Source organism: Nuphar pumila, chromosome 4, assembly GCF_984573655.1.
Source record: "Nuphar pumila chromosome 4, dmNupPumi1.hap1.1, whole genome shotgun sequence".
Taxonomy (NCBI): Eukaryota; Viridiplantae; Streptophyta; class Magnoliopsida; order Nymphaeales; family Nymphaeaceae; genus Nuphar; species Nuphar pumila.
The window spans coordinates 41634980-41658462 of NC_143252.1; the positions used below are offsets into that span (position 1 = coordinate 41634980).

General features: G+C 36.4%; 1 protein-coding gene and 1 long non-coding RNA gene across 2 annotated transcripts; both read left to right on the forward strand.

Annotated features, from left to right (window-relative positions):
* Nucleotides 1-13868: 13868 nt before the first annotated feature.
* Nucleotides 13869-15032, forward strand: LOC149840101 (uncharacterized). Its single transcript, XM_090003034.1, has 2 exons — nt 13869-14126; nt 14570-15032. The coding sequence occupies exons 1-2, from the start codon at nt 14022-14024 to the stop codon at nt 14687-14689; spliced, it is 225 nt and encodes a 74-aa protein (XP_089859160.1). The 5' UTR covers nt 13869-14021; the 3' UTR covers nt 14690-15032.
* Nucleotides 15033-15346: 314 nt separating this feature from the next.
* On the forward strand, nt 15347-16072 carry LOC149840102 (uncharacterized). The gene is made up of 2 exons (XR_016431386.1): nt 15347-15608; nt 15715-16072. It is a non-coding gene; the product is annotated as an uncharacterized LOC149840102 (long non-coding RNA).
* The last annotated feature ends 7411 nt before the right edge of the window (nt 16073-23483 follow it).

The window sequence follows — 23483 nt, forward strand, 5'->3', positions numbered from 1 at the left end:
TTCTTATAGTGCGCCCCCTTGCCACTGGTCCTTTTTGGTAGGGGGCTCCACCCCCTGCCCTTGTTTTCACTTGATCGACAGGGGGATCCGCCCCCTGCCCTTGTTTTCGCTCGATCGGCAGGGGGATCCGCCCCCCTGCCCTTGTTTTCGCTCGATCGACAGGGGGATCCGCCCCCTGCCTTTGTGTTTGCTCGACCGGTAGGGGGCTCCGTCTTCCTGCCTTTATTTTCGTTCGGTCGGTTCTCTTTTGGCTAGCAGGGGGACTCCGCCCCCTGCCGCTGTTGCTTCTCGGCGGAGGGTTGAGCCCTCGTCTTTGTTTTCATTTGGTTGGCAGGGGGCGGAGCCCCCTATCCTTGGTTCTTTCAGTCGGCAGGGGGAGGAGCCCCTCCACTCCCTGCCCACTTTGTTTCTCCGGCTGATAGGGGTTTTGCCTCCCTGTTGCTGTCTTTTCTCAACGGGCAGGGACGGCGAAGCCTCTACCTGAGTGGTTCTTCTGCCGACAGGGGGAGGGGCTCTACCCCTGTCTAGTTCCCCTTTCGTCAGGCAGGGCAGGGCGAAGCCCCCTGCCTGTGTCTTTGTCTTTGTCTGACAACCTGTTTTCTTCTGCTGCTCTCTATGTCTTTATCTTTGGCCGACAAGAGTAATGTGCATTGCAGGTATGTAGTAGAGCAAAATGTACAATGCTTAATGCTAAGCATCGCATGCGGCTTAAAATGTCATGCGAAAAGAAACAAGAAAAATGCAAATGCAAAAGTATGTAAATCGAGTAAATACCCGTGGTGAGTAAGTGATGTAAGCACATCACATGTTATTTACTTTCTTGGATGAAACACTTTCATACTCACACACTCACTTAGTTGTGGATATCTAGAATTGTTTTGCTGGAGTTTGAAGATCATGTTGAGCATAATTTGAATGTATGAGAATATAAGTGCTCTTATTTTTGTAGTTCGGAGACCGTGCTAGTCATGGTTGTAGTTAGCAGGATATTGAAGTGTGTTTGTTGTTGGTACATGTTTGACATTATTGTGATATGAATGATTGAATGTATTGCAATGTTTGACATGACTATTCATACTTGTATGAAGTTATTTTCCATTTGATTATGCATTCCATGTGAAATTGTATCATGAAAATATGCTTAAAGTGAATGTATCATGTTTGTAAATGTGATTTCATCTTTCTAAATATCTTTGTGATGTGTGTAAATATGATGTGATGGTGTTACACACAAAAATATTGAATTATCAATGCATGCATAATAGTTCATGAAATTGCATTTTATGTTAAGCATGTTTGTGGTAGAAGGGAAAGAAAATTTACGCATTAACTGAAACAAAAAAATTGCTCACCAACAATCACTAACCTAAAATTTCTAACAGATTTGTAAACCATAACAAAGTGTTAGCCAACTCAACATAAGCAATAAGCAAAATAAAGACTTATGACGTACAATATGCAAATTATAGCAAACCAACAAGAAGAAATCAGTCATTTTATTCCCATTAACTTAGAAAAATTGAACATACTTTGTAATTTCATCTGAATGTGTGGAAAACTACTTTTGCTTGACAGTAGTTTTCTTGGAGGTAACTGACATCATATATATATATATATATATATATGTGTGTGTGTGTGTGTGTGTGTGTGTGTGTGTGTGATATATATATATCAAATCATTACATCCACCATCAATGCATGATAAATTAGATATTTTCTCCATCATAGCATTATTAGGATTCTCCTTTAATTGGTTAAGATAATATTCGTAACATCATAGGACAAAATGGTTGGAAATTGTGACTGAATATACTATAGGATAATTGATAATGAGGTCTCACTTGAATATATGGATGGTGTTGACATTTTTATTGAAGTTGCAACCGCAAGTGTCAGTACAGTGGATCCCACCGGTCGGATTAGGTTTCCCTACACGATGTGTAAGAACAATCGATTTGTAGAACCTCATGGCGTTAGACATCACCTATACAGAAAGGGTTTTGTCAGTGGTTATCAAAATTAGACGCTTCATGGTGAAGAATTTTGGAACAATTTTGATGCACGGGTGGATGTAGTGCACAATAATCCATATGTGGATTTGATATTTGATGTCGCAGGACCAGAACTAGGTTCTGCTATGGGTCCTAGTGATGTACCAATTGGGGTAGAGGAAGAAGCACCAAACGATGCAACTAGTAGAATTTATGATTTACTTAGAGATGTTGATAAGCCACTTTGGAATGGTTGCGAGAGTCACACTATCTTATCTGCAGTTCTTCAACTACTAAATTTGAAGTTCGAGTTTAATTTGAGTTAATCATGTTTTGACCGTCTGTGCTCTATTATGTAGAGTATGTTGCCCAAAGATGAGAAATTATCATAAATTTCTACCATGTGAAGGTAATGGTCAACGCTCTAGGTATGGGGTATCAAAAGATAGATGCTTGTCCAAATCACTGCATGTTGTATTTCAAAGTTCAAGAAAATAACAGATCATGCCCGTCATGTGGGCATCCTCGGTTCAAGCCAAAGACAAGAGACAATGATAGCACGAGGTCAAAAGAAGTGTTATACAAGTCGCTCTGCTACTTTTCTCTCACCCCTAGATTGCAATGACTATATATGTCTTCGAGGACAGCTAAACACATGAAATGACATGTAGATAAAGTTCGACATGATGAAGACAAGATCACGCATCATATTGACGTGGAAGCTTGGAAGCACTTTGATTGTATTCATCAGACCTTCGCAATGAAAGTAAGAAATGTTAGACTCGGTTTATGTAAAGATGGATTTAATCTATTTAAGGGTAGATCAACCTCATACTCGTGTTGGTCGATATTTGTCACCCCATAAAACCTTCCTCCAAGCTTGTATATAAAGCATCAAAATCTTTTTGTCTCTATTGATCCCTGATCTGACGTCTTCAAGCCAAAATCTTGATGTATATTTGAGGTCATTGATTGATGAACTGAAAATACTATGGGATGACAGTGTTCTCACGTACGATGCCAAAAAAAATAAAACTTTAAGATGAAGGTTGTTGTTCTATGGACAATTAGTGACTTCTCTGCATATGGTATGTTATCTAGTTGGAGCACACATGAGAGGTTGGCATGTCCATACTGCATGGATGGTACAAAATCTTTTAGATTGACGCATGGAAGGAAGATGTATTGGTTTGATTGTCACCATTGATTTCTACCCAGCGACCATCCGTTTCGACGACAAAGGAATGCGTTCCGAGCAGGCACAACTGAAATAGAAGGTCCACCTACACGGTTACCTGGCATAGAGATTTTAAGACGATTGTGATACTTTTTATATGGACTGATAGATGCCCGTAGTGTAATGCCCTTCATTGGATTTGAGAAGGATCATAATTGGACAAAGATATCTATATTTTGGGAACTACCATATTGGTCGACCTTATTAATATGACATAATTTGGATGTGATGCATATGAAGAAAAAATGTGTTTGATAATGTGTTTAATATGATAATGAATGTCAAAGGAAAAATGAAAGATAATCCGAATGCCCGTATGGATTTAAAAGTAATATGTAAAAGACTAGAATTGAAACTCCAAGAGTACAATGGCAAAGTACTGAAACCAAAGGCAACATACGTTCTTGGACCAAATCAAGTAAAACATGTATGTTAGTGGTTGAAACAGTTGAGATTTCCAGATGGATATGTCTCTAACATTGCTCAGGGTGTAAAGATAGACAAGGGATAATTATATGGGTTGAAGAGCCATGATTGTCATGTCATCATGCAACGGTTGATTCCTCTAGCATTTCATGATATGTTAGACAAACCTATATGGGGGGTATTATCCGAGTTGAGTCAATTTTTTAGAATATTGTGTGCATCAAAAGTTATAGTAATTGAGGTAAAGAATCTTGAGGATTCTGTCGTTACTACTATTTGTCAGCTAGAGAAGATATTTCTGCCAACATTTTTTGACGTTATGTTACATGTGATTATACACTTGCCATATGAACTTAGGATTGGTGGTCCTATGCAATATTGGTGGATGTACCCATTTGAAAGGTATATTTTTATTTATATTTTCCTCTCTAATGCTATTATGAATTTATTGTATTACGAGATGTATATTATTGACAGATGCATGTTTGACCTCAAAAAAAATGTTTGGAATAAAGCAAGAGTGGAGGTTCAATTTGTGAGGCGCACACTTTAGAAGAGATTTTAAATTTCTCATTTATGTACTTTGAACCTCACATTCCAACACATTACACTTGCCCACCTCGTAATGATGATAAAGAACAAGTTACTGTGGCTGACAAACTATCGATATTTAAACCACTTAGGCATGCCTTTAGCAGTTGTCGGTCAAGACTCTTGAAAGATCGAGAGCAAGACGCAACACAAATCTATATCATTTTTAATTGCTTAGAGATCAACCCCTACATCGAGTAAGTATACATAATATGTTACACTAAGTTCTCAACGTACATACATGGTTCGGTAATATAATTATTTCTTAAGTGCAGACAATTTGATCTAGAGTTGCGAAGAGAACTTTCACATCTCACTGATTCGGAAGTACAAAAAGAACATGAAAATAAGTTTGGGGCATAGTTGAAAGAGTTGGTATTGACGATGACATGCATTCTTTCTGTGTAAATAACAATATGTTACTTAATTGGTCATATTTGTAGTCATTGTTTATGCTTATAGGTCTGTCATGGTGATGTTAATGACCAAGAAATATGTGATTTACAAAATAGTCCGATCAAAGTTGTGCAATGTTACAACGGGTACATCGTAAATGATTATCGATTCCATACAAAAGACTATAATGCAAACAAGTCAACGATGAATAGTGGCGTGTGTGTCAAGGATAGCAGTTACAGTAAAAATGAACTTGACTACTACAGTGTTATTGAAGAAATAATGGAGTGGACTTACTTAGGTATAAATAATACAGTAACTTTATTCAAGTGTCATTGGTTTGATCCCACAACAACAAGAGTCGACGAAGCCTCAGACATTGTGGAAGTGAATCATAAATCAAGGTTTGAAATATATGAATCATTCATATTAGCATCACAAGCTCAACAAGTTTACTATATTTCATAGCTGAATACGAGGAAGTCAAATAGAAATGAATAGTGGGCGGTTTGCAAGGTGGAGTCTAAATTATACCTCGAGTATGATCAGTTACAATAAGACAAGATTATTGAAGAGGGTGATTACTATCAATCAGATGATATGTATGACTTCTCTTATACTCACGATGTCACACATGGTCTGCATGTCACATCTCTATTGTCCAATGATATACATATGGAAGAATATGATCCAAATGATATACCAAGTGGATGACCGCCCAACGAAGAAGAAGACGAAGAGGAGGAGGAGGAAGAAGAAGAATATGAAAGTCAAACAAGTGATAAGGAAGTATGAAAGTCAAACAAGTGGCGAGCCATGAATTTTAAATCGCTCAGCAAAGGCTACACAGAACCGAGCGAAGATGCCCGATGCTCATCTACACACAGGTGGTTTTAGGACTTTTGGGAGCCACCAGAAGAAAATGGTAACTCATAAATATATATATATATATATATATATATATATATATATATATATATATATTGTCAAATTTATAAGTATTTTTGCATACTTTCTAATTGATTTTTTTATCATTTAACCTTGCAGGAAGCCAAAAAGGAGGCCATGTGCCTTACAAGGACATGCTTGTTGAAACACATAAACGTTAGAGCACGGGAGAGTTCATATCAGAGAAGGCGAGAGCGACAATAGTATGTATTTATTATATTAATAAACATTATAATATACAAGTTACCATGAATTACATTATCATAAACATTATAATTCATAATTATTCATTCATACTGTAATCATTACTTTGTAGGAGTGATACGAGCAGCGGATGGTAGAGCAATATGGCGATGACTTCACTCAGCATCTGAGTTTTGATCCTGCAACATAGGTGACTGCAACCGGTGAACCCAAAAAAGGTTGTGTGTTCGGGTTTGGGAGTAATTTGAACATCACAATAGTCGTTGCCTCCTCTAGCCAGGGCTCTCACAGTTCTCCCTCCAACATCAACTCTCAGCATCTGATTGACCCTTCTATTTCTTAGGATGGTGTCCGCCAGCTTCTGCAGGACATAATACGTGACTTTTTACATGAAGTCATTGTCATCCTTATCCATAATGAGTTGTGCAACTTTTTTGGGGATAGGGGTTGTCTGCCTTCAACATGAGCTCTGGTGCCCGTCAGGTACGTATAACATTTATTTCAATACATATCTAAAGTTTCATGTCATTAGTTTTATGTCGTTAGATTTCAATACGTATATGCCTATCAAGTCAGAACCTCAACACATATATGCATTATTGAATCACTATTAAATTTATTTGACAGCCATAGAACACATCTATGCATGATTGAATCATTTTAATTTTTTTTTGACAATGTTGGAATACATATATGCATGATTGAATCACTATGAAATTTTATTGATAGCAGTAGAACACATGTATGCATGATTGAATCATTATGAAATTTTATTGATAGCATTATAACATATGTATATGCATGATTGAATCACTATAAAAAAAATTTGACAGCCTTAGAACACATATATGCATGATTGAATCACTATGAATTTTTTTGACAGCCTTAGAACACATATATAAATGATGGAATCAATATAAATTTTTTTTGACAACCTTAGAACACATATATGCATAATCGAATCACTATGAAATTTTTTGACTGCCTTATAACACATATATGCATGATTGAATCACTATGAAAGTTTTTTGACAACCTTATAACACATATAAGCATGATTTCGTCACTATAAATTTTTTTTGACAACCTTAGAACACATATATGCATGATTGAATCACTACAAAAAAAAATTGACAGCATTAGAACACACACACACACACATATATATATATATATATATATATATATATATATATATATATATATATATATATATATATATATATATATGCATGATTGAATCACTATAAAAAAAATTTGATAACCTTAGAACACACATATGCTTGATTAAATCACTATGCAAATTTGTTTACAACCTTATACCACATATATATATATATGATTGAATCACTATAAATTTTATTTGACAACCTTAGAACACATATATACATGATTGAATCACTATAACTTTTTTTGACACCTTTATATCACATATATGCATGATTAAATCACTATAATTTTTTTTTACAATGTTGGAATACATATATGCATGATTGAATCACTATGAAATTTTATTGATAGCATTAGAACACATGTATGCATGATTGAATCACTATAAAAAAAAATTGACATCCTTAGAACACATATATGCATGATTGAATCAGTATGTTTTTTTTTTACAACCTTAGAACACATATATGCATGATTGAATCACTATGAAATTTGTTGACTGCCTTATAACACACATATACATGATTGAATAACTATGAAAGATTTTTGACAACCTTAGAACACATATAAGCATGATTTCATCATTATAAAAATTTTTTGACAACCTTAGAACACATATATGCATGATTGAATCACTAAAATTTTTTTTTGACATCATTAGAACATATATATTCATGATTGAATCACTATAAAAAAAATGATAACCTTTGAACACGTATATGCATGATTGAATCACTATGAATTTTTTTTACAACCTTAGATTACATATATGTACGATTAAATCACTATAAATTTTATTTGACAACCTTAGAACACATATATGCATGATTGAATCACTATAAAAATTTTTGACACCTTTAGAACACATATATGCATGATTGAATTACTATAAATTTTTTATGACAACCTTAGAACACATATATGCATGATTGAATCACTGATTTTTTTTGACAACCTTAGAACACATATATGCATGATTGAATCACTATAAATTTTTTTTGACAATCTTAGAACACATATATGCATGATCGAATCACTATGAACTTTTATTTACAGCCTTAGAACACATATATGCATGATTGAATCACTATGAAATTTATTTGACAGCCTTAAAAAACATATATGCATGCTTGAATTACTATGACATTTTTTTGACAACCTTAGAATACATATCTGCATGATTGAATCACTATGAATTTTTTTTGTCAGCCTTAGAACAAATATATAAATGATTGAATCAGTATGATTTTTTTTTACAGTCTTAGAACACATATATGTATGATTGAATCACTATAAAAAAATCTTGACAACCTTAGAACACATGCATGATTGAATCACTATCAAATTTTTTGATTGTCTTATAACACATATATGCATGATTGAATCACTACGAAAGTTTTTTGACAACCTTAGAACACATATAAGCATGATTTCATTACTATGAAATTTTTTGACAACCTCTGAATTCTGCTAATGTCCTTTACTACGAAAGTTTTTTGACAACCTTAGAACACATATAAGCATGATTTTATCACTATGAATTTTTTTTGACAAACTCTGAATTATCTTAATGTCCTTCACTTTATTGCTAGTCTATCTGTCATTCAACCATGTTACTTTGATTGCCTTAGATTAGGTGCATTGCATATAATTTATTTTATTATATTTTGTTTATCAATACTAACATTGCAGTTCTCTTGTAGGATACTGGAGATGATCAGCGTAGAGGTGCTGATGGAGGCATGGATGAAGGGGCAAATCGAGACAATGAAGATGATCAGGCTCCAAATCTTGGCGAGGAGTAGCTTCATGTGTTGATTTTGTTTCACGTACTTGTTGTTTCAAACAAAACTCTTTATATATGTTCACTTGTAACTAATTAGAACTTGGTGAGGATTATACTGGGTTGTTAAATTTGTTTCACTTATAACTTGTGTTAAATTTGTTTCACCTACTTTGTATATATATTTTTTATGTGTAATTTATTTTTTATACACATGTTATATAAATTGTATAACGAGAAATTTTTTCTCGATATTTATATTTCAAACAAAATTATTTTAACTTTTTTAAAATTTTGTGATGGATTAGCGACGGATATTATCTGTCGCTAATATTCAATGATGGATTTTCTGAAGAAATTCAGTCGCAAAATGGTGATAGTAATTGGCAATGAATAATATCCATCATAAATTTAGCTATGGATTAGGGATGAATATTTATTTGTCTCAAAAACTGAATCAGCAGATGTTTTGCCACGGAATGTAATCCATCGCTAATCCGTCGCTAAATTGGTGACAAAATTTAGAGACGGATACGTATTCATTATTAAATTTTCATGATGGATTAGCGACAGATATGTATCTATCGCAAAACCAAATCAGTGCGTATTTAGCGATGGACTCGCGACGGATGATGGCATTCGCTAATTCATCACAAATTAGCGACGAAAGTAGCAACAAATCAGTTCTGTCGCTAATTAGTGACCAAGAAATTACGACGGATGTTATCTATTGCTAAGTCATCGTCAAACCGTCGCTAAACAGTTCAACGATGGATTTGCGATGGATTAGCATCAGATAGCGTCTGTCGCTAATATGCAGATTTCTTGTAGTGCAAGTCCCAAACCAAGATGCCATAGGCCCTTGTACATGGACCTGATTGTGAAACCCGACAGTAGTGGTGCAAACGGATCAGACTCAGACCAGATCTTGCCGGATACCAATTCAAATCCAAAATATAAGCAGTATGTCCAAATCCGAATTCAAACCTGAGGTAGTAAAGTTGAATTGAATCTAAAATACAGTTCATAATGTTGGATCAAAAAATAAAATAAAACAAAGACAAGATATTTACATGTAAAAAAATGTTATCGAGTCAGATTTTGAATCAGGTCAATTCTAGATCTAACTTAAAATGTTGATATGAATATGACTGAATCCAAAAATAATCCAATTGAATAGATCCAAATTACCTTTGGATCTTACTTAAAAGATTCATATCCAGAAAAAATATGTCTTGGATTGAATATCCGACCATACTTGATCCGTTTGCATCCCAGCTAAGGGTAAACTAAGCCTATTTTAGGCATGGAGAAGATTGAAGCTAAGGGTAAACTAAGCCTATTTTAGGCATGTAGAAGATTGAAATTAGTGCCCAAGTGTGTGTGTGTATATAGGGAAACTGGAATATGTTTACCAACCAAATATGTTTGCTGGTATGAATAAAAATTTTATAGATTTTTTAGCAAATCTAATTCTGCATATGCATTCAATGTAGTCCATTTGCTAGGAATCCGACTGTTGGATCATCATAATCCGATCAAGAAATGTGAGTTTTTATGCTTGAATATTTATAAAAATTTTAAGCCATTGATTTTTCAACCCTTAAAAGATCCTACTTATGTATCGTAATTTCATGATCTAAGAGTCTATTTCCATAAAACCAAGCATCTAAATCACATCCGTACAGTGAAATTTTCAAAATAAATAAATAAAAAAAACTTATGAAAATCCTAGTTCATACCAGTAAACATATTTTAGTTGCCCACATATATATATATATATATATATATATATATATATATATATATATATATATATATATATATATATATAGAGAGAGAGAGAGAGAGAGAGAGAGAGAGAGAGAGAGAGAGAGAGCATGTATCATTATATTTAGAAGCAAATAATTTATGCTGCTTGCCGAACCAAGTGCATCTAGAAGCACCTTTTTCTAGATTTTTGTTTTGTAGCCTAACAATGAAAAATAATGGGCATCTGCCTAAACTATCTTTCTTAAAACTGAACTGTATTTCCAGCTACGTAGATGTTGGAGTTCTGTTTGGTGGTGGATATTTTTCCTAAAAAATAGGCCCTCTAGCTTCATGTTTGTTTGTTTTTTATTCTTTCACTTCGACAAATACCATTCTGACTAACTTTTATTTTGCCTACTATCTTTTCACATTGTTTGGTTATTCTAATTCCTCTCTTTAAGGATTTTTTTTTTTTGTCTTTTCAAATATATGTTTACATATGTGTGGCTGGCAAAAAAGATCACTCCCCATCACATAATTGGGCAATGACCAAACCAGTGTTGTCAATATCGGATAGTATCGCATGAAAATTGATACGATACTGACCTGAATCGGCTATATTTTAATAAAAGTAAAAAATAGCTTAAAATTAAATTTTTAATATTATTTTAATGACCTTCAAATGGTGATTTGGAGAATTTTTGGAACCTATGCAATCAGATCATTTTTTAAGAACGAAGGTTCACTCCCCCAACAGATTAAAAACATGTGTTTTCAAGCTGTTAAAGAACGTATTTTGGGTGTTTTCAAAGGAACGGATCATACATTGATATGGAGGTGGCATCATGCTGGTCAGTGGAGCCCTATTCCAGACCACTGGATTAAAATTAATATTTATGGTCAGCGGGGTCCTATGTCAAGCTTCTGGTTCGGACCTAGGTAGAACCAGACCTGGCCTCGATTTTTGAGTATGGTATCGGGTCTAAACCCAGGTCTAATCAGACCCACCATAAGAGAAACCATACCCGGATCCCCATAAAAACCACATGAACCATACTCAGTAAAATAATATTTTTTATCATTTTCACATTGAAAAAACATGGGTCTTAATCAGAACTTGGGTTGGGGCCTGGGTCTGGTATAAAATTTCACAAACTATCCTGGATCTATGTGTCCGAACTCGGGTCTTCTAATTTATCACCATACCCGGACCCTATAGGGTTTGGTACAGGTTTGGTTCGGGTAAACCCAACCCATTGACACCCCCTACTCATGAGGTCTCTCAACTATGAAAGACGACAAGCAATGGTGGTGTAAATATGAGCACTGATTGGCTTCCCCCTCTCTAAATTTATTAATATTCAGTTTGTGGGGGTCGCCTACCAGCTGGGGGGCTTCGCTTGCCTGGTAAGAGCAGCTAGTGCATGTCACCTTGTGTTTGAATGTTGCAGGTTCAAAACCCATACAGCTGTATAACTGGTTAGGGTTTGCGGAACCCCAGCTTACCTTTAAAAGAAAAAGGTAGGTGTCTCCTCAACCCCAGCATTTTATGTGGAAAAAAAGCAATATTTGTGTACTCCCCAATTAAATAACCACACCTTTATTTTAACTTTAGTTTATGTCTTATCGGCAATTGTTTTCAAAGTTCGTGTTTGGTGGATTTTAAACCAAGGAGGAGTTGATTTCTTGATACTATTTCAGCTATTATCGATTTGGCTGAACTTTATTTATAAGAATGATTTTCGTGTTTTATTTTTTTTTACATAGTAACATTTCATAATTTCTTGTTAGTAACGCAATTTTATTCATAACATTCTCAAGGGCTGATATATTCCCCAAACACAAATGCATGATATTCATAAAGATCAACTATATATGTTGAAAATATTGCATTTTATAGTGAAAATAATTCAAAAAGGTTTTTTTTTTCTTTCACCAAGGGGTGGGGGGCTTTAGCTTGTTTGGTAGGGGCTGTTAGTCCATGTCACCATGTGTTAGGACTTTGCAAGTTCAAAACCCAATGGTATCTTGTGTAACTGGTGGGGAGGCAGCATATCTTAGCTTTGTGGGGAACCCTTAGAAAATCTGTCATTTAGAACCATAGGCTTAGGAATTATGGGTAAGTAGGGGTTAGAGGAAGTGCCCAATTATCGGAGTTCCATAGCCAAGCATATCATCTTTTTTCCCCACTCATCTACCCTAAAGCACTAGCTTCGTGGCTGCCCCTACTAATGGTGGCCTCGCAGCAAGGCTTTGGTCATAAGCATCAAGTGCGGTCGGTGGGGAGGGGGTCTGACTATAACCCCAGCATGCCTATCAAAAAAAAGTGTTTATAGTTTAGTATTTTATATGTTCAAGAATTTTCAAAGAAAAATAAAACATTTATCGTGAGATTTTCCTGATAATGAAAATTTGACATTATTATTATATGCATAAATATTGTTTTTATGTATCATTGTCCGGGTGACCCACGTTGTCAGCAGAGTCCTGTGTCAAGCTGAAGGCCCAGGATCAAATCCTCCTGCCAGTGCATTTGGGGCTGTTGTTGCTTTATCACAATTGGGACACGTAAAGTTGGGTGGTCGTGGTTGAGGTTTTACCTCGTAGCAACCAATTGGGGCTCAGCTTGTTTGGTGAGAGTTGTTAGTTCACGTCTCCTTGTGTTGGTCGTTGCAAGTTCGATAACAAATGGTATGAGTTGTATCACTAGTAAGGGTCTGCCTAACCCCAACTTTCTTCCTAAAAAAACAAAAAAAAGTTTTACCTCTCAGTGAGACGGGCCACCCGATTTTCAGTGACGGTCTTCTTTAGTCACAAAAAAAATAAATATTTATTTTGTATAATTAAAATGAAAGAAAATTATATTAGAGGCGCTTTGCTCGAGGGTTCGTCCCGTCGCCGTTTCTTCCCCGTCATACGCACCCTTCCCCACATCATTCCTCTTCGTTGGTCTACGATGCGTCACGTGTCACGTATCCAATGGTCGAACGAGTGACAGCTATGACCAAATATGCGTGGAGACGCTAAGCCCCACGTGGATGCCACGGGGGATACGCGGATGTGAGAGATTCTTCGAGGACCCACACCAGAGTGACGAATGACTTTGGCGAGAAGTTGGCCCACGTGGCAAATATGAGCCTTCGCGGGATCCGGAATCTAAAAGGGGTTTAAATTTTGTTAATTGACACGGGGGTTGAGAATTGACCGACACCAGAGTGACGAATGCCGTGGCGTGACGTTGGCCCACGTGGCAAAGAATAGCCTTCGCGGGCTGCGGAATCTAAAAGGTGTTTAAATTTTGTTAATTGAGACGGGGGGTGAGACCGTGAGAGTGAATATAAAAGGGAAAGAGGGTAGAGAGTCGAGAGACGTATACGAAGGGCAAGAAGAGAGCGTCGCGAGAGGTCAGCAGGTAGCAATATCCGGTGGAGTCGCCGGAATTTTCTTCTTCTCCCGTCCTCTTGCTGCCGATCCCCGTTTCCGTTTGCTTCCCCGCTTTTCGGCGATCCCGCGTACGCCAGAGATGAAGAGGTCCGGCATCTTCTTTGCTTCTGCCGTCGCTGCGTCGTCTACGGCGTTGACGTCGTCAGACGACCGTCAGATCCGCGCTCTCAAGCCGTCTGATGAGGTAGGCTGCTGTACTGGTCTTGTTTTCCAGCGAGCGTCTCGCCGGAGATTGGATCTCTTCGTTCTTGTGTTTTTCGGTTTGGGAGAAGGGCGTACTTTTCGTTTCCTTTTGGATTTCTAGTTCTTCTCTTTTCTTCTGACCTACTTCGGACATTTTTCTTCCGGTTGTTGTAATTTCGTTAGATTTTAATTGAATATTTTGTTAATTTAGTTTTTTATTGCGATTTTTTCGTATTATTCTTCTGTTTGACCTATGACGACCGCTTTTCTTTTCTTACTTTTGGCTATTTTATGAATTTTGATCTTTGATTTGAGTTTTCTTCTGTTCCCGTGCTTTCCTGACCTATTTGGAACCGTTTCATCAGTAATTTATGTGATTTTAATACTCCATCCTGAATCTTCTCCCGATTAAGCTGGTTTCTGACGTTTCCCCCCGATTTTCAGGCGGTATCAGCCGGAAACGGCTCTGCTTCTGGGTCGCAGAGGAGTCTGGCCGCGGACAATTTCGCGCCAAGGTTCGACGGCCTGCGTTTCATCGAGACGTTGGTCACAGCACACAGATAACTCTCGGTTTGCGCCATTCGTTGTCCGTTCGGTTTATCCTTCTCCGGATCGTGTGGAAGCGGCGGAATGCACAAAGGGAAGGCCTGCGATGGGAAAAAAGAAAAGGTCGTAAGCTCTCTCTCTTTTCGGGGGCTGCCAGTTTTGATAGGTGTCCTGGTCTATAGGGTTCTCATTGTACGGTCAGCCATTGTTTTCCCTTTGGTTTCTGTTTCCTTCGGATTTGTATGGTATTGGAGAATTCCCCCCAGTCCTTTCTTTTTCTCTGGTTTTGTTGAAAGCATTTCATTGTTCGGCGTCGACTTTAACGGAAGGTACACGTTGTTCGTTCGTGTGCGTTGTGTAACTGATTCCTGAGAGCCCGTTTGGTTCGTGGGATCGAAATCCCGGTTCCTTGCAACCAGGAACTCGTCTACTTGCCCAAATTTGCCTTTTCTTCTTCTTATGTGGAATTTAGATTCTTTGATTTGTACGCTTTTGTAAAATAAAAAATGTTCCCATTCGATGAAGTGGTAATTAGCATAGTTATGTGTAGAAGGGTGCGAGAAGCGATGCATGAAACGAGAAGCGAATTTTTGAGAAACGTGCGAATGCACAAGGCCTTTTAACAAGGGATATCGTGTAATTGGCGAGTATCCAAGCGGCTAGAAAGTGGTAAAAAAAAGGCGAATAAAATTTTGCTTTCCCGTAGATTCAATTTCTTATTCTTTCCTTAAGATGAATTGAAGTAGGGCCCAGCGATACTGCTGAAGCCAAGGACTCTAGTTGGCCCAGTCTACACTTGGAGCAGGACATGAACGTGCTGTTTGCGGTACTCTCCACGGACAGCCTCGTCGGTTCTATGATTGCGGCCCTGATTGAATGTGACAAAGACGTACTCTCTTGACAAGATCGACGGTTCGGACGGTGCACATGAGAGCCAGTATGTTTCACGGGACACCAGGCTTGATGAGCCCATGTGTTTCCCAATTCCTTTTGTATTCATTCTCTCCAAATTTTAACAATTCCTTGCTTGTTTTACCATACAGGCATTTTCACTGAGCTGGGGACGCGGTTTCTCACCGAGAAATGAATCAAAAGTGCTTTATTATTTCCAACTTTCCATGGGAAAACTTTTATCACGTTTCTAAGGTTCGTGCCAAATTACGACCCCTTCTTATGTAGAGAACAAATCAAGTTGCCATTTTTCTCAGAGCGTGGGCAAAATAGGGGTGCCCTACGGGTTTTCTCACTTATGCACACAGGTTAATGTTTGCTACTCTCATGGGTAAAGAATTCCTAGTAAACATATATAATATTTTAAGTTTTTTGATGTATTTTGCGCATCTGACCCGTTAGATGTAATCTACATGTTCAGGTTAATAAAAATTAAAATCAATGCTTGGATTATGTTATTCCAATGTGCATTCAAGATTTTGCAGATGTTGAAAAATCAATGGCTTATAATATACCAAATTTTCAATCTTCATAAAATTATATTTTTATATCAAAAACATATTTTTTTTATGACGAGGAACTTTTACCAAAGCTAGAAAAACCTCTAGTGGAGCTCCACAACCACCCAGCCTTACGTGGCTCAGCTCTGAAAGCTATGGACACACCCATCATGAGTCTTCATCTCAATGCCCTCACAACCATGAAAAAACACCATTTCAGAGTTTTTTTGTTTTTGTGATGAAAAAGGAAACCTTCACTTGATTCTACTATTTTGAACAAATTCATGGAGTTAGATTTGGTCAAAAAAACCTCCATTATGAGTTCCAACTAGAGGGTTCTTTACCCATGCCAAAATACTTTTCATATATATATATATATATATATATATATATATATATATATATATATATATATATATATAGAGAGAGAGAGAGAGAGAGAGAGAGAGAGAGAGAGAGAGAGAGAGAGAGATTCCCACTTTGTATGTCGACCTTCTTTTATGAAAAAGAATCCAGCATTTCCTTCTTTTTCCCTCTTTTTTGGTCTGGTAGTCCTTTTCATGTTGGATGGTTTTTGTAGTTGTTCACTAAGCCCTAGCAGCTCACCTCAAGGATCACAGTTTTGCTTTTCCTGTGTGCTTTTTGATAGATTGTTGCTAACCGTGATTAGTAAACAACATAACCATGATGTTTGCGTGGACCCCAAGGCAAGAAAACCAAATGCTTTTATCCTTCTTTGCACGAATCCTGCCTAATAGAATATTAGCTTGGTTCTCCATCACCTCTCATTAGATAAATCAATAAAAACAAGGTTGAAAGGAATCTTGCTAAACCAACAATTAACTGGTGGGCTTCGTAAGGGTTTTGAGTGTCATTTACCCGTTTCTCGTCATTAAAAAAATGGCAATTAATATGAGATCCAAAAAAGACAATGAATATTTAAAATTGAGAGCCCAGGAAAATTTGTGCATTTCCAAAGAGTAGAAGATATCAATCCGTAAATATCAAATTCAGTTTTGAGTGCAAATACGAAGGAGCGGACCCTTACCTCCTTTTGGTTTTCATAAGTTTTCTCAATACCATTCTCTCAAACAACCACCAACATGGTAGTTTGACCAAATTCGAGTCAAAATCCTCAACTCTCATCTCAGCTGCCAGCTCCCAAACAGTGGCTTAAACAGTGTTTGACAACAGGTTTCTATCATTCTACTTTGAGTTAGATGTAGCTACCGGCAGTTGAGATATTTAGGGTACTTCGGCTGCTCCTTTCAAAAAAAAAAAAATCAGAATTACTTTCTAATTTGGTTGAGATTCAAAATCAAATGAGACCCCATGTGATTCTGAATCTCAAGCAAATTAGAAAGTGACTCATTTGCAGGGGCAAATGAGATTCACTTTCTCACAGCTTAACTTTTTATGTTCAGGTGCTTATACAAATCAGATTCACCTTCTCATTCAATTGAGAAAGTAAATCAGAATTATCCAACCGAACATGCCCTTAGTGTATGTTTGGTTGTGTTTTCCAATTTTGAAAATAAATCACTTGAGATTTGGAATCTCGAGTTATTTCAATTCTAGTGTTTGTTTAACGTGAAGAAGAAAATTTAAAACACACACACACACACGCACCGATACTGACAACAGTGATGTGAACATCAAGCATTCATGGTCCAGAAAGTGCATGAGAATCTGCCAGGAAGCATCCTTTGGCTTTGTTTACCAACATGAGCAATGCATCTTTGATTTGGGATACACTAAACTCTGTCCAACTGTCCAATTCTATGGCGTCATGTTCTACCAAAGCCCACATGGGCGGTTCTTCTAGAGCGGTCAATGGGTCAGGTTTGTGAGGAGTGCCCGACCCAACCGGAACCTAAATTCCTGAGTATGGTCACCAAAAAAGTCAATTTTAATAATATTCGAGTCGACCCGAACCCGACCCGAGCATATGCAGCTCGCTCATTATTTTTATTGGGTACCCAACTGGGCCCAGCTTTTTTGCCAAGTACTTACCTGATCCAAGTATTTTATATGTATTTTTAATTAAAAAATTAAAATGATACAGGTCTGGGTCTGGGATTCTATTTTGTGCATGGTTGGATTTCTCGGAGAGTCAACTCGGGATCAGAACCCACCCGAGTCAAAAAACCGAGTGAGTTGGCATTCACAGAAACTCGCCTGATTCAACATTAAAACTCGGGTGACTCGGCCTAGAGTCACGATCGTTTTGGAAATTGCTAAGTCGCGATATCCTAAGGGTACGTTTGTGTGTCACGTAAAATGGCTGTTTTCAGCGAAAATGCATTGACCGGCGTGACAACACAAACAGCAAAAATGGCCATTTCCATGGAAAACAGTGAAAATGGCTGTTTATTTTGATTTTTTGATATTTTTTTAAAAAATCACATTTTTTGATATTTTTAGAATTAGTTAGCTTAATATTCTTCTCCTTTTATTTTTAAAAATCTAGGTTCTGAATTTCCCTCTTTCTTGTATCTTTTTTATGATGTGTGGTTTCATTTTAAGTTTATTTGAATTATTGCTTAAATTTAAACAAAAAGGTGAAAATGAGAGAGAGAGCTGAAACAAGATTTCAACATAGCCACAAAAAGGGTCAACAGAGTTGAATCCAAAGAGAATAAAAGCATAGCAAAACAAACAGAAACAAGCGGCTCATGCAGGAGCCGCAAAACCAAAATTGTCCGGGGAGAGCGGAGCAACACCAGCAGGAAAAGTAAGATCGGGAAGATGAATACGCAGAATCGCATAAACGTCCACTAGGATTTTGTGCGCAAAAAGATTAATGTGAACCGGAGATTCTCGAAAAATTGCATAGTTGGGCGCCAGTGAAAATGAGAGAGAGAGAGAGAGAGAGAGAAGGGATTAACGTGTTTTTTATTGTTTCACCTTTTTCATCAATACAGCATAAATAGTTCTCTTTCAAAGTTTTTATTCTTTTGACAAGGATTGTGTAAATTTGTTAAGGCCTTCGCGGTGCTTTTACTAGTGTTTATTTTCATGCATAGGTTGGATCTTCTATGCACAGCATTTAAAATATTTCCCTTTGCATCAGGCCAGATTTCTTTCACTGAATTCTTTCCTAATTCTTCAACAAATCTGGACAACTTATTACTTGTGCTCGAGCTTACAAATTTTGTGAACCTTCTTTATTTTCTGATTTTTCATGACTGACGTTCCTTCATTAAGACTGGATTGATTTAAAAAAATCTTTACAACTTTTTCCTTGGCTTCTCACAGTAATTGATAATCTTGCCTTCTTCATTTGATTTCCCATCAAGGACGTAATTGCTGGCCTTTTCCAATTTATGATCTTGCTGGATTGATTGGAGTTAGAAAATTTTCTTAAAATGATGTTGCTAGATTCGGTTGAGATGGAATCAGTTGAGCCTGGTCCGTTTGAGTGTGAAGGCTTGCTCAAAATAAAATCCTCCTACTCTCAATGTCTGATTTTTTTGTATTTGATAGCATTTTTTTTTAGTTTATTACGCTTCTTAAAAATCATAATATATGATTTTGTTATATATTTTTAATAAATAAAAAAACCTTAACTTGTCTGACCGAGTCACTGATTTGCAATCGGGTGATCCGATACCGAGTTCCAAGAAAGCCAACCATGATTTTGTGGCTCCACAAAAACCGAACCTGAACCTGACAATTTGTTATACCCTAATGGGTCGGATACCGGACGTGTTGAGGTACTTCAAATTTCAGCAAAGACAGTAAGTTCCTGCCTAACAATAACAAAGAACAGAACAAAAAATGAGAGGGCGCCTTATTTCACGTTTCATTTGGTGATAACATGAATTCTGACAGTAAACGTTTGCATCATGGAGAGCAGATAAGATGAAACGTGTTTGAACCCAAAAAAAAAAACGAGGTGCTAGGTGCAGCAGACACGTGTCTAATTGAATTGCAGATAGCTTTGTGGGGCCCAGGATACGTGTGGAGCAAAGATGTGGGTTTCTCATTCATTTTGTGCAATTGCATTGTACCTTCTTCCGCCCATCCAGAGTTTGGAAGGCAGGACCCAATTTTACTCTTAATATTTTGCCGTCATTGTCAATAGGTACCAAAATAGTTCAAATTCAGGTGGGATATCCGACCAAAGCCGAATTAATTTAGGTTCTGTTTGAGAACCTTGCATTGTAATGGAAACATCATTTTCATGTGTTGCCAAAACATGGTTATGGTTTTGCCTAGCCCACATGGGCTCGGTTTATTTGGTAGGAGCAGTGAGTGCACTTCATCTTGTGTTTGGTAAGTTGCATGTTCAAATCCCAATGGTATGTATGGTTGTATAACTGCTGGGGGTCGGTCTAACCCCAGCTTTAGTATCTAAAAAATTAAGTGGTTTTGCCAAGATGTGTTTTTCAGTAGGGGTGGGCATCAGCCCGCTAGGCCTGTGTACTAGCCTGGCCCAGCCCGCCATGGGCCAGGCTTGGGCCTTCATTTTAGGCCCAACCCCAGCCTGAAACGGGCTGACAAGGGCCAGGCCTCAAGCCAAATATATATAATTATAGCGTGCTCGGAAGCACCTACTCCCACCTAATAGAAGCTTTAGATTTTCAAATTTCTCAAGTTTTTTGTTGTTGAGCTGACCCTATAAATATGATCTATAAGCATTATTTAATAGAAACCAAGTTTTGCATCACATGATTATAGGATGCATATAGGATTTTAAGACCTTTAAAAATCAATGGCTCATCATATATCAAAATATCATGACTTGAAAAATCCTATTTTTATATCCAAAAAACATGATCTAAAGCATCATTCCTATAAAAAAAACTATGGTGAGTACATCTATAAGGTCTTATTTTGAAGATACATTATACAACTGTAATTTCTATTATGCAGGAGTAGGTGCTTTCGAAGAATCGCATACGTTACGTTACACTTGCCCACCTCGTAATGATGATGAAGAACAATTTACTGTAGCTGACAAACTGTCGATATTTCAACCACTTGGGCATGCCTTTGACAGTTGTCGATCAAGACTCTTGGAAGATCGAGAGCAAGGCACAACACAAATCTATATCATTTTTAATTATTCAGCGATCAATCCCTACATCGAGTAAGTATACTTAATATGTAACACTAAGTTCTATACGTACGTACATGGTTCAGTAATATAAGTATTTGTTAAGTGCAGATGATTTGATCTGGAGTTACGAAGAGAACTTCCACTTTTCACTGATGCAGAAATACATAAAAAATGTGAAAATAAGTTTGTGGCATGGTTGAAAGAGTTGGTAAGGACGATGACATACATTCTTTCTGTGTAAACAACAATAAGTTATTTAATTGGTCGTGATCGCATTCATTGTTTATGTTTGTAGGTCCACCATGGTAATGTTAATGATCAAGGAATATGTGATTTACAAAATCGTCCGACCAAAGTTGTGCAATGTTATAATGGGTACATCGTAAATGGTTATCAATTCCATACAAAATACTACGGTGTAAACAAGTCAACGATGAATAGTGGTGTGTGTGTCAAGAGTAGCACTTACGGTGAAAATGAACATGACTACTACAGTGTTATAGAAAAAATAATGGAGTTGACTTACTTAGGCATAAATAATATGGTAACTTTATTCAAGTGTCATTGGTTTGATCTCACAACAACAAGAGTCGACAAAGCCTCAGGCATTGTGGAGGTGAATCATAAATCAAGGTTTGAAACATATGAATCATTCATATTAGCCTCGCAAGCTCAACATGTTTACTATACTTCATATTTGAATACAAGGAAGTCAGATAGAAATGAATGGTGGGCAGTTTGCAAGGTGAAGTCTAAACTATACCCCGAGTATGATCAGTTACAGAGAGACAAGATTGTTGAAAAGGGTGATTACTATCAATCAGATGATATGTATGACTTCTCTTATGGTCACGATGTCGCACATGATATGCATGTCATATCTTCATTGTCCGATAACACACATATGAAAGAATATGATCCAAATGATATATCAAGTGGATGGGCTCCCAATGAAGAAGAAGAAGAAGACGAAGATGAGGAAGAAGAAGAATATGAAAGTCAAACAAGTGATGAGGAAGCATACTCGCGCTAGTGAAATACATCTTGTAATACATACATTATGTTTTAATGTATTGCGATGTTTGATGTGAATGATTTTAATGCATTACAATATTTGAATATATTGCATAAAGTTATTTTTTATTTGATTATGTATTCATGAAGATATAGAGTTGTGTAACTTATCCAATTATATTGCAAGTTAAGGATAAATTATCTATGATTAGCAAGTGATGTCATATCTTATGTTTTAATGTATTGCAATGTTTGATGTGAATAATTTGAATGTATTGCATGGAGTTATTTTTTATTTGATAATGTATTCATGAAGATATAGAGTTGTGTAACTTATCCAATTGTATTGCAAGTTAAGGATACATTATCCATTATTAGTAAGTGATGTCATATCTTATGTTTTAATGTATTTCAATATTTGATGTGAATGATTTGAATGCATTGCAATGTTTGAATGTATTACATGAAGTTATTTTTTATTTTATTATGTATCCATGAAGATATAGAGTTGTGTAACTTATCTAATTGTATTACAAGTTAAGGATAAGCTATCCATGATTAGCAAGTGATGTCATATCTTATGTTTTAATGTATTGTAATGTTTGATATAAATGATTTGAATGTATTATAATGTTTAAATGTATTGCATGAAGTTATTTTTTATTTTATTATATATCCATGAAGATATAGAGTTGTGTAACTGATCCAAATAAAATTTTATTTGTTAGAATATGGTTTGTGGAGGTCACAGTGGTCGAGCACCCAGTGGTAGCTAGTATCAGCCTTCATCTTCATGGGTTGTTTCGATAAGTATATCATTTAACTAATTATATACTTGATTAGTTTGAATGCGCATTGTGTAAATTTCTAACTCATTTTTCTATAGATGATGTTTTGTCTATACATGACTCACCTACACCAGTTGTTCATACAAGTCACGAGACAACACTGGATGCAGGGTCTTCTCAGTCTGATACACGATGACTCATTCAAATAGTATATATCGATAATCGACCGTACGTATTTCATTTTCACTTATCTAATACTTATCTTATAAATAGTGTATACCGATAGTTAATGTGTACCAATTCATATGCAGCGTGAGGTTCGAGCCACAAAAAGTAATATGAGAGATTAGACAGTCACTAGTTCAACATCTATGAGGACCGATCGTTCAATGAAAAGAGTACCTGAAGGAGGTATTTGACAGATTATGATCCTCATTCATGGTATACAATTGTTTCTCATAGAAAATGTGTTTCATATTTAATTTTTTGTTATA